At 39.0% G+C, this 12,343-nt stretch overlaps 1 protein-coding gene across 1 annotated transcript in view; it reads right to left on the reverse strand.

Moving 5' to 3' along the window:
• LOC150080467 (transcription factor CP2-like protein 1) overlaps positions 1-12,343 on the reverse strand; it is a 442,462-nt gene that overhangs the window by 278,858 nt on the left and 151,261 nt on the right. The window contains exon 4 of the mRNA XM_090380701.1: positions 12,145-12,333. Coding sequence (XP_090236827.1) covers positions 12,145-12,333 — 189 coding nt within the window. The remainder of the gene's footprint in view (positions 1-12,144; positions 12,334-12,343) is intronic.

A 12,343-nucleotide genomic window follows, 5' to 3' on the forward strand; every position in this document is an offset into this window, starting at 1 on the left:
CTGACCTGCTAGCAACAAATTTTTCTTCCAACTCGAGTATTAATGATCTTGGAAAAAAACCCTCCCACTATTCCTAACACATTCCATTCAAAGCCTCCGGTGGTCTTCTGTAAAAAGGATGTCAGAAGGATTTTGACAAATCTTGATGCTAAGAAAGCTCCAGGTCCTGATGGTATTTCTCCACTTATTCTCAAAACCTGTGCTCCTCAACTTGCTCCTGTTCTTTATCGCTTTTTTTTTTTACTTTCTTATTCCAAAGGTGTTTTTCCTTCTACTTGGAAATTTGTTCATATCCAGCCAGTTCCTAAAAAGGGTGACAAATCCTTCCCATCCAATTATTGACCCATTGCAATTACTTTTACTCTTTCTAAAGTAATGGAGAAATCAACTAACCGCCAACTCTTAAACTACGTAGAAACCTTCCATCTGATCAACGATCGCCAGTATGGATTCCGTCAGTGTCGATCCACTGGTGATATTCTGGCTTATGTTAATCATTTATGAACAAATTCAATGGAAATGTTTGGCAAAACAAAAGCAGATGCTCTTGACATATCAAAGGCATTCGATTGTGTTTGGCATAAAAGTCTTCTAAACAAGCCTCCATTTCATGGTTTGCTAACTCTTTTTTGTAATTGGTTATCCAGTTTTCTCTCTGACTGCTCACTGATGATGACTGTAGATGGCTCTCCACTAATGCTGGTGTCCCCCAAGGTTTGGTTCTTTCCCCCACTCATTTCCTCTTGTATATTAATGACATTGACCAGAAATCCTATCGATAGTTTTGCTGATGACAGCACATTGTATTCGACTTTCCAGTTTGAGAAACTTTGCCCTGCTCAATGAGCCTCAACTTATATCCTCTACCAATTCCTTAAATGCCGATATCCAGGTAATTCAACAGTGGAGCAAAGACAACTTAGTTGATTTCAATCCTTTTAAAACTCAGTCCTGTCTTATATCTTGCAAAAAGGATTTTTCTGCTCCTATGCTTATCTTTGGTGACAATTTGATTTCTAGGCAAGATGATATATCTCTTTTGGGGGATTACCTTGACTTCTAATCTCATTTGGCACAAACACTTTACAAATATTGCATTTTCTACATCTAAAAAACTTGGTTTTCTCTTTCTCTCTTGGCGTTACTTTTCTTCTAAACAGCTGTTCACCCTGTACAAATTGCAAATCCGCCCTACCATGGAATATTGTTCCCACATCTGGGGCAGTGCCCAAAAAACCTCTCTCAGGCTTCTAGATGCCATTCAGAAGAGGGCAATTAGGTCAATTAATGACTCATCTCTAATAGTCTCTCCACTTTCTGTCTCATAGACGTTCTGTTTCTGCTGCATGCCTTTTCTACAGATATTGTTCTTCTGAATTGGCTTCTTTAATTCCAGCTCTCTCTTTCAAAACAGTCTGAACACATGCCGTCACCAGCCAACATCCATTTGTTGTCCAACTTCAAACTCACAAAACCAACTTTTTATCTTCTTCATTTATTCATTCAACTGTTGTTTTCTGGAACAACCTTCCTTCATACGTATTTCATGAAAATTACAATCTAGAGTAGTTCAAATCTATTGTCAACAAATATCTTCTTTCATCTTCTCACCCTCCAACCCAACCACGGTACTAAGTACTATAGATTCTAATACCTCTCATGTTTGGGGGGTTTCATAAAAAAAAAAAAAAATAAATAAATATTATCCTGATTTCTACCCTTGTTCATTGCCTCCATTTTTACCTGCTACTGAAGTTAGACTGGCCCACTACACTCTTGAACCACCCTTACGTATTACAGATACATTGGCACTTTTCCAACCCAACGGAATCTTTCTGAGTCCAGTGATGCTCTCACAATTCGCCTTATTGGTTCAACGCCCCAGGAGCCTTACTTACCTGTAGGCTAGAAGGCTTTTTCATTAAATGATCACATGAAATTTGAATATCATTATTTACATATTTTTCAATTTCATTCCCAAAATTTCTCATTGACGTAAAAGGTTTTTCTTCAGTATATATCAATGCTAAATAATTGTTGAGTTCATCTGCAACATCAGCTAGGGTATCCAATACTATCACACATCTATTACATAAGGGTCCTATTTTGTAGGTGGTAGATGACTTTCATCAACTGGTGAAATACCACCACTTTGCTTGCTGGAGGCTTGAAGTGGTGAAACCCATGTTTAGTCTCTAGAGCAAAGTTTCCAGCATCCCCCTCCCCCCCATACTTCTCCTTCAACCCATGCACAGTACTAAGTACTATAGGTTTTGATACCTTTCGTGTTTGGGGTTTTCATAAAAAAAAAAAAAAAAAAAATTCTGATTTGTCCCTCTCTTCTTTGCATTTATACAGGGTGATTCACTACCAGTGTGACAAACTTGCAGGAGGTGTAAGGGGCACAAAGACAAATCGGAATCACATAACATTGCAAGGTCCGAAATGCCTTCGTCATGCAGTAGAGGACGTTGAACGGGAGGCCGTGTGAACAGAGATCCCACTGTAAGTCAGCATTTGCGAACCAGTACCGAGGCAGTAGGATGGACGAGTATTTAAACGTTGAACTGGCTGACATGCACTTCGCGTATGGAGCTGCGGACTGTAATGGGCACGCCGCTCTGCGCTTGTACCAGGAACGTTTCCCGCACAGGCATGCTCCTTATCATACGGTTTTCACACGTGTACACTGAAGGTTACGTGAGACTGGTTGTTTCACGAAAGGTACCATGAATCGAGAGCGAACGATAAGGATGCCAGACAATGAGGAGAATGTCCTACATCTTGCAGAAGGCAATCAGAGTAGGAGTACTCGAGCGATAGGCCAACGTTTGGGTATTTCCCAATCCACTGTATGGAGGATACTGTCAACAAACCAAATGAGTTCATACCATCCGCAATGCGTCCAATCATTGGAGCCTGCGGATTATCCACTCCGGAGGACTTTTGCTACTTGGTTTCTTCAACAGAAATGGTTCGCAAATGCTGACTTCCAGCGGGATCGCTGTTCAGGCGACCTCCCGTTCAATGTCCTCTACCACATGATGAAGGCATTTCGGACCCTGCAATGCTATGTGATTCCGATTCGTCTTTGTGTCCCCTACACCTCCTGCAAGTTTGTCGCACTGGTAGTGAATCACCCTGTATATGTGAAGAATTCCTTCTCCCACTCTTTGCTCTATTTGCCAGAGATTTCTCATAATCTGCCAATATTACAGGTCAATTTGTAGTTGTTACAGGCTTCTGTACTTTTCATTGTTCTGTAACCTTTCCCCTGACTTTTTTTTCTGCTCAAGTAATCTGGCAACTTCATTATTCATCCAACTTGGAATCCTCCTCGTGGAGTATTTTTTTAAAATTTATATGCATTCAAGGTTTCTGTGTTTAATGTTTTAAAGGTACACCATAATTCAATTCTATTTCTCTTTGCGAGATATCTACCCAGTTAACAGGGGTCATGTAGCACCTTAAGCCATCGTAATTTCCTTTACTGAAATTATAACCCATTTCTCTGCTGCTACCTCTCTCTTTGTCCTTCATTGTCCACCGTAGAACTCCATGTTCATTTCCTGCTACTGGTTCCTGTACTGTCAGTCCTATTATATCATCTGGTTCATGGGTGATGATCAGGTCTAGAATATTCCTTACCGTACTACATGTTCATTTCCTGCTACTGGTTCCTGTACTGTCAGTCCTATTATATCATCTGGTTCATGGGTGATGATCAGGTCTAGAATATTCCTTACCGTACTACATGTTCATTTCCTGCTACTGGTTCCTGTACTGTCAGTCCTATTATATCATCTGGTTCATGGGTGATGATCAGGTCTAGAATATTCCTTACCGTACTACTTTCACTGACGTGTTGATAGAAATAACAATCATCTAGTTGATTTAAAAATTTTGTCCCCCATGTTGAGTTTTCTTCCCATTTGCTCCAATCAATTGGAAGCAAATTAAAATCACCCATAATAAGACATTCACGCTTACTTGCCCATTCTAATTGCAGGTAGAGGCTCTCATCATAATCTTCATAATCACCTAGCTTGTAGATTACTGCCACTCTCATTATACCTTTGCTTTTAACCATCTCACACCATACAGATTCTATAATAGCATGCGAAATGTCTGAACCCAGGAAAGCTTTCATCCCGCTCAGGCTACTTTTGATAAAAAGCATGACTCCACCACCCCTTCTATCTGCCATTTCCTTCCTAAATATATTGTACATACCATACTGAAACTCATCATCCTCTATTTCGGGGTGGCACCACATTTCCATAAGCCCTATTATGTCAGTGTTACTTGTCCTAACCAGCAGTTCGAGTTCATTCATTTTATTGACGACATTTCTGACATTATTTTATAAACAATTAAAACTTAAAGTGTTCTTGTATAGTTAACTACCCTAACACACGCTTTGAAGTTATTTAAGCTTGCTTTCCTGGCATTAGCTATCCACTCATTTGAAACGTTTCTACCCTCAAAAAATCTTGCTAATGTGATCTGCTGCAGTAACAAACAAGTATCCTTGAGGTATGTGCAAGCATTACTTTGACCAACATTATCAGATAAATGCTTATCTATATTACCCTTGTTTTCCCCCCAAACTAGCAGTTTCCCTGAACCTTTAATGTATCCTCAATAATACAGGCAAAAACCCTTGCACCACGTTTGTTTAAATGTATCCCATCTTCAGAAAACAGATTTCTTCTACCTACAAGTGCAGACCAAGCTAATAAAAATTACCCCCATAAGCCTAACAGAGTCCTTCAAGCCATGAGTTAATCTACAAGACTATCAAGCATACAATCTCTCCTATCGTGCCTGAGCAGAATTGCAAACACAGACTTTCTGACCTAACTCGCAACATTTCTTCAGAATGGTCCTATATTTGTCTAAGAAATTGTCAGATCATGTGTGCTTAATATCATTAGTCCCCACATGAATATAAAATTCTCTTTACCCCCCTAAAAATCTGACAATCTGTTGGTGACATCATTGATTGTTGCTTCCAGGAGACACACTGGTTCTAGTCCACCTATCGTTATTACAAAACATTTCCCTGAAAATGGAGTCTCCTAATAGAATTAAGTCATTCTGAACAAAAGCAGTTTGCACTTGGTTATTCTGCTCTGGGGCATGAATCGGGAGTGCTTCACTCAGTTGAATACTAGTCTTGAGTCCCTGATGAGCTCACTGTTATTTTTTTTTCAAAGGCAAGCACCCCTTTTTTCAGTGACTCAAATTCTTCTAGCAATGCACCAAATTTTAACTGTACACTCTGTAAAACGGCGACAAAGAAAAGTATTGGCAGTTGAGCTATGATTATCTATTAGATCAATCTTGAAATACATGCCACAGGTTCTGCAAACAATGAAATTTTGATTTACCCGAAAATCGCCATTGGCTATTTCTGTATGAGTCTTAATACTCTCTGACAAAGTGTTCAAGATGGATCTTCTCACAACCATTGTTAAATTTACAAATATCACAGAAATTAACTTTTAAAAAATATATTTTTTATAACATTATAAAAATTAAATTTACAAAATATTACAGGAAAAAAAATGCATCAAAATAAACTTTACAATATATTAAATAAATTATTTAAAAGCAATTATCTAAACTCCTTAATCCTAATCTAATCCTCTCTAATCAATTTTTTTTCTCCCTGCACTTCCTAGGAGCAGTATGTCTGCTCACTAATGCCAACAGTCAATCATTTTTGGATAATTGGATAGATACCATCCAACACAGGTGATAGTATCTATCCAATTATATTAAGAGAGGCAGCAAAGGAAGTAAGCAAACCTAGCCTTAATTATGAGAGCACCCATGGACTTAGGGAGTTCCCCACTGGAGATATACAAATGTATCCTGAATTCACAAAGGGGTATCAATGGGTGACAGAAGTACTTACACAACTGTTAATTTAACTTCAGTTCCAGGAAAAATAATGGAATCACTGGTTAAAGAAGTAATGCAGGATCATCTAGACAAGAAAGCGATAGTTGAGTGGGGGTAGGCCAAAAGTGGTAACCAATGGACATTGCTCTTTTTAGAACAATGTTATTAGTGGAGTTCCCCAGATTTCTGCATTGGGCCCACTGTTGTTTACATTTATGAATGATATTGATGAAGGCATATCAGACTTAATGTCCAAGTTTGCAGATAATACAAAGATTGGAAGGTTGGTTAATGACAGTAATGATGGTATGCTACTACAACAGGAACAAGGTTAGGTAGATGGGCAGAGAAATAAATGGTGATGAAGTTTAACATTGACCAAATGCAAAGTACTGGATAGTATTAACCTCAGAGTAACATACGAACTGTGTAGCACCACACTCAGGGTAGTGGAAATTGAAAAAGACCAGGGGTTAATTGTGATATGATATTCTCTGAGCAGTGCAGACAGTCTTCCAGGACAGCTCATGAGGGTTTTGTCAATGATATACAGGAATTTTGTTATTCCTGTATATCATTGACCAATGATATACAGCAGGAATAAGGAGGTGATTATCCCACTGTATAAGGCAATGGGCCAAGCCACATATTGAGTAATGCATTCATTTCTGGAGGCCTCATTTTAGGAAGGTTGTAGAGCTGCTGGAATTAGTACAGAGAAGGGCAAAGAATTAGTGAGGAGAACAAAGGTGTGTTTTTACCAAGAAAAGCTTCAGTTCTGCAAATTGCAATGTCTGGAGACTAGACATTGAAATTTGCAGAACTGATCTGAATGAGGTGTTTAAGGCTTTGCATGGATTGAGCAAGCTCATTGCTGATAGGATTCAAACTGAGGAAGGGGCATAAATTCAAATTGAGAAAAGATAGTTGGAGAATAGATGTGCAGAAGTATGACAGCAGGTGGTTGATTACTGGAACAAACTTCCATCTGCTGTTGTGAAAGCTGATAGCTTAAATAAAATGAAGGAAGAACTAGACAAACTGTTGGAGGGAATGGATGGGTGAGATGAGAAGTTTATTCGTGAGATGTTCACTCAAAGCAAGTGTACTAATGCATCCTGACATCTGACCACTCGGCTATATATGTATATATACACTGCCCTACCATTAATTAATATGCAGACACCTGCATATCTTCAAATAACTTTTAGTCACAGGAATTCTAATAATATCTGCTAAAACCTTTAGCATATACAATGACCTCTGGTCTTCATGGAATGTTTAGCACAGTCCACTTCTATTAGCAGACCACATCACCACTCAAGTAATGTGGCACCCTCTGCACTAGGAGTTTGTTTACCCCCCCCCCCATCACAGCACCTTGCATTCATAATCATACTGCTGACTCCTTGAAGGCCTGCAGACTTATTTATAGCTGTGTCTGGCACATGATGCTTTGAGTCAATAATAAAAGGAGGGAGAAAAAGCAGTGGTTTCAAGGCAATCCTACAGCAGCCACCAATATATGTCTTACTGTTATTTTTTCTCTCTTTCTTTCCCTCCTTTTTCATTTTATATTTTCTTTCTTCTTTCTCTCTTTTTTCCTGTTATTTTTTTCTTTCTTTCCTTTCTAAACTCACTCAATTAAAATGTAATGTATGTTACATAGTTCAGTAATGGGCTGAAATGCTAGTGCATCACTCATATACTGCTATCTATAGTCTAAATTATTTTATCTTATTTAAGCTTTCCCTGTCAATTCTTTGTGGGTGCTCTAATCTATTATATTATGATTTCTCACTGCATAAGGACTCCATTACTCAAATCTGTTGCATTCGCAGATTGATTAGTTTATCTGTTAGGTCAGTAATGCATTGATTTATTTAATGATTAAAATGCAATGATGCCATGACTATTGTTAGCCTTGTAGCCTTCAATGAGATAGGATTCAATGGACAGCTATCTTAATTTATTTTGTTTCATGCTAATGGTCATGCTCTTCCATTTATAGTGATATTTCATGAAATTCTGACTTGGTACTAAATTTGTTCTTATTGATAATTTATCTAAATTAATTATTTCAGAACATATTCCTTCTACAACTCCCTACTCTTAATTTAGTTACCCCCCCTTTATCTGTTACTAATGTTAATAATGAGTTTCTGTATTTGCTTCCTACTCAGCTTGCCTTTCCGCTGATAATTCCTAATTTACATATTCTACTTACACATACACACACATGGATATAAGCTACAAGCTCTAGTGCTATTAAAAAAACAGCATGTGTACCCTATACGCACGAAAGATGTTTTATTTTACGTGAAAACATCTATGGCAGCACTAGAGTAAAACTGTTTAAATTTCTGAATGGTTTGAACTACTTACTCTAAACTTACTCGGTTCTCAACTACTTAATCTACCAAATCAATGTTAGTGACTGAGTTAGCATCGTTAGCGCCATTTCCGTCTGTAAGAAAATTTTGTTACCAATCGATTTTACTCTAGTGCCACAAGAGATATTTTCACATCGATAATTTTAAATAATTTGTGTACATAGCACAGTGCAGTGGCAGGTGTCTTTTAGTTGACTGTCGTTCAAGTCACATCACTGCTAAAAACAGTTAATGATTATATTTTTGTAAACAAATTATTTATAAACTTGTGACAATTAAATCAAATGTTGGCTGGCCTTCTTATTTCAAAATGGTGAATAAAATTAATTCTCTCCTATCAGGGTAGTTCAGCAATGCAGGGGGAATTCTGTGCATGATAGCTTTGGTTTCACTGTAAACATAAATGTTACTGGGGGCAGTTGGGGTACACAGTCAATACACGACAATCACAATCTAACTTGTTTCTGGAAAGTACACTAAAAAGAAAAGTGAAAGTTTTTGGAATATTTTCTTGATAAAAAAAAAAAAAGAAGTCAACTGTTAAGTGTGTAATAGGTGGTTTGCAAACACACACACACACACACACACACACACACACACACACACACACACACACACACACACACACACACACACACACACACACACACACACACACACACACACGGGTCTCCATATTTGTGGAATATGTATTCACAGATTCGTGTTTTGTGTTGGCTGTCCTGAAATTTATCGTACTAAAAATTTGGCTACTGCTTGTTGCATTCACCCTGAGTGATGGTGGGGCATGCGCATCTTCAGTATCGCAGCGAGCAACATTCGAGTGGGATGGCTCGTGATTTCTGTGTGTTGTTGTGTGTGTGTGTCTGAGTGAGGCTACTTGTGCTTAAAATATTACTGTATCTAGTGACAGACAAAAGCCTAAAAGGGCCAAGAAAATGATGACTTTGAATGAGAAAGTGAGGATCCTAAATAAATGTCAAGGGCTCATATACATGGCCGTAGGCTGCATACATTCGGTATCAAAGAAAGTACCATATGATACATAAGGAAACAAGAAACTGAGATCGGAGAGGCAGTGCAAACTGGTGGAATTCTTACTGATAAATATACAGCTTATGTACATGATAAAGTGATGTAAAAATGGAGAATGCACTGTTCATTTGGATCGAAGACCAGCACAAGAAAAACTTGCCTGTGAACATTAGTATGATTTCTGCTAAGACCCTCATTCTTTACAGTAGATTAAAGCAGGCAGCAAACCCGTGTACCAGCTACACCATGGAAACCACTTTCATTGCTAGCAAAGGCTGGTTCCAGAAATTCAAGCCTCAGATCCTGTCTCCTACATAGATTTTGGTATGAGAACTCGATTACAAGAGGGGAATAATCTGGTTCGTTAACGATGGACCCTACCAAGATTTCTGTTTCAAGCATTGACACCGATGAAAAAGTTGATGAGTTGATGTTTTGAGGCGTTATTCACTCTGTAATGTAAAGATTAAGGGCGAGTCTTCTTCAGCTGATCACGAGGCTGCTAAGGCCTACCCTGCGCAACTCAAGAAGCTCATCGAGGAGAAGGGATATAAACCTGAACAGGTTTTCAATGCCGATGAGATGGCATTATTCTAGAAGAAGATGCCTCAGCACATTTATATATAGCTGTCAAAGAGAAGAAGGCCTCAGGATTCAAGGCAGCACAAGATCAGGTTACACTGCTAGTTTGCAGTAATGCAGCAGGCCATATGACAAAGCCTGGCCTAATTTTCAATGTACAAAGGGTACTAGGAAAGTTTTGCAATATGACGCAACAATGAATCACAGGAATCTGCATGTTGCTGCATGTTGAGACATGTTCATACGTGCATAGTAGCCGCCGCGCCAAGTCGATGGGCTCAGTTATTCATTAGTAGTGAGAGTGTAAAGTGCTTGCGATGGCATCGTGGTCACGAAATGAGATAAGGACAGTTTTGCGGTATAATTTCGTGCGTGGTTTAACCATAGACCAGTGCTTAGAAGAAATGACTCTTGCACTAGATGATGACTGTCCACATCGTACAACGATATTCAGGTGGTATAGAGAATTCCAAAGGGGAAATTTCACTCTGGAGGATTCTGAGAGGCCGGGAAGGCCACGAACCTCAGTTACGGAGGAAAACGTTACTGCTGTGAGGAAAATGCTTGACAAAAACAGGCGAGTGACCTACCAACAGATAGAGGATACTTTGGGCCTAAATGCACCAGCAATTCGTTCGATTCTGCAAGATCATTTGCAAGTGAAGAAACTTTGTTCTCTCTGGGTGCTGCATCAACTGACTGAAGAGCAGATGACACAACGTGTGACTTGGTGCCGGGAGAAGTTAAAAAAGTTTGATAAGGGACAATCTCGGTATGTGAACAACATCGTGACAGGTGACGAGAGTTGGCTGTACTATTACGATCTGCTGACCAAGGCTCAAAACAAAGTTTGGGTCTTTGATGATGACGACACACCCGTAATTGTCAGAAAATCCCGAACTGTAAAGAAGAAAATGATAGCTGTATTTTTCAAATCGAGTGGAATTGTGGAACGTGTCGTTTTGGACACGCAGAAGACAGTCACAGCTAAGTGGTATACTGAACAATGCCTGCCTAAAGTCATTGGATCTATGAAGAACCTGCGGCCAAAGTCAAGAATGGACACCTGGTACCTCCATCACGATAATGCTCCAGTCACCGCGCCAAAGCCTGCACCGAATATTTGACCACGACAGGACTGAAACTTCTCGAGCACCCTCCCTACAGTCCAGACCTTGCTCCCTGCGACTTTGCACTGTTCCCGCATGTGAAAATGAAGCTAAAAGGGAGGCGGTTTTCCAGTGATGAGGACCTTCTACGGGCTTGGGACAACGAGTGTGCTTTACTCTCTAGTGAAACTTGGCAGAACTGGTTTAAAGATTGGTTTCGGAGGATGGAGAGGTGTATTGAATGTAGAGGAAATTACTTTGAAAAAATTAAATAAACAAAGCTGTATTGCAAAACTTTCCTAGTACCCTTTGTACAGAACCCAAGAGCTCTTAGAGGATGAGGTTTCGAGGAGGAAGACATCAATGATTTAATTGATAGACAAGCAACAACACTAATGGATGATGAACTCGAGGAGCTTGTTTCTTTCAACTAAGTAAAAGGTTGAGGAATAACCACGCCAAGAGAAATTAGACTTGGAAAACCTAATGCGTTACTCCAACTGCCTAGTGGGCTTCTTCTACGAATACAACAACAACATGATTTGTGTAATGAAGTTCAAGGAAAGCATTGATGTTATTTTAACACCATATACAGCCATGTTCAACAAGTTCAAACATAAGAAGCAGCAGCTTCCTATGACAATATTCCTGAAAAGGACAACTTCTAACATCGATGCCTAAAATTCCTCGTACCCTCAAGCCGGAAGTCTCGATGTCAGCCAACCCTGCTTCTGCTCCAGCCTCTGTGACCCCTAATACTGAGGAGTACTGAATCCTGTGGCCTGTGGTGAATACCCTCGTGCATGCCTTGTTCTTAACTATGTAATAAAATTTTAATACAGTATTTTCAAAACATGGGTCTAAAATGTTATTATTGAAACACATAATTAAAACCTTTTAAACACATTTAAACATTTTCTGTTAATTGTAAATGATTGTGTAAGTGTTTAAGCATACGTAGAAAACATCTGGGGCTATTTGGGCGACAGTACAGATTTTCGCATAATTTCAAGTTTTCGTGGGAAGTTTGACACACAACCCCCAATGAATATGGAGACTTTGCTATAATATGTGTGTGTGTGTGTGTGCGTGTCTGTGTGCATGTAATTACTTACCGTACAGTTGAAAAATTGGCAACATCTTCCATCTCTTTATTAATACAAAATCTTTTAATATTATTAACTTCTTCATTTTCTGAACTATTCACAGAGATTCTATTTTTCTTTCCATGCATCAATGCAATATGTTGCTGGGATTCCTCTGAATGATTTCTGTGGCATACTTCACTGCTGTGAGTTGTGTCACTATTAAAGA

Source organism: Mastigoproctus giganteus, chromosome 9, assembly GCF_048544385.1.
Source record: "Mastigoproctus giganteus isolate SK-2022 chromosome 9, ASM4854438v1, whole genome shotgun sequence".
In the NCBI taxonomy this organism is placed as follows: Eukaryota; Metazoa; Arthropoda; class Arachnida; order Uropygi; family Thelyphonidae; genus Mastigoproctus; species Mastigoproctus giganteus.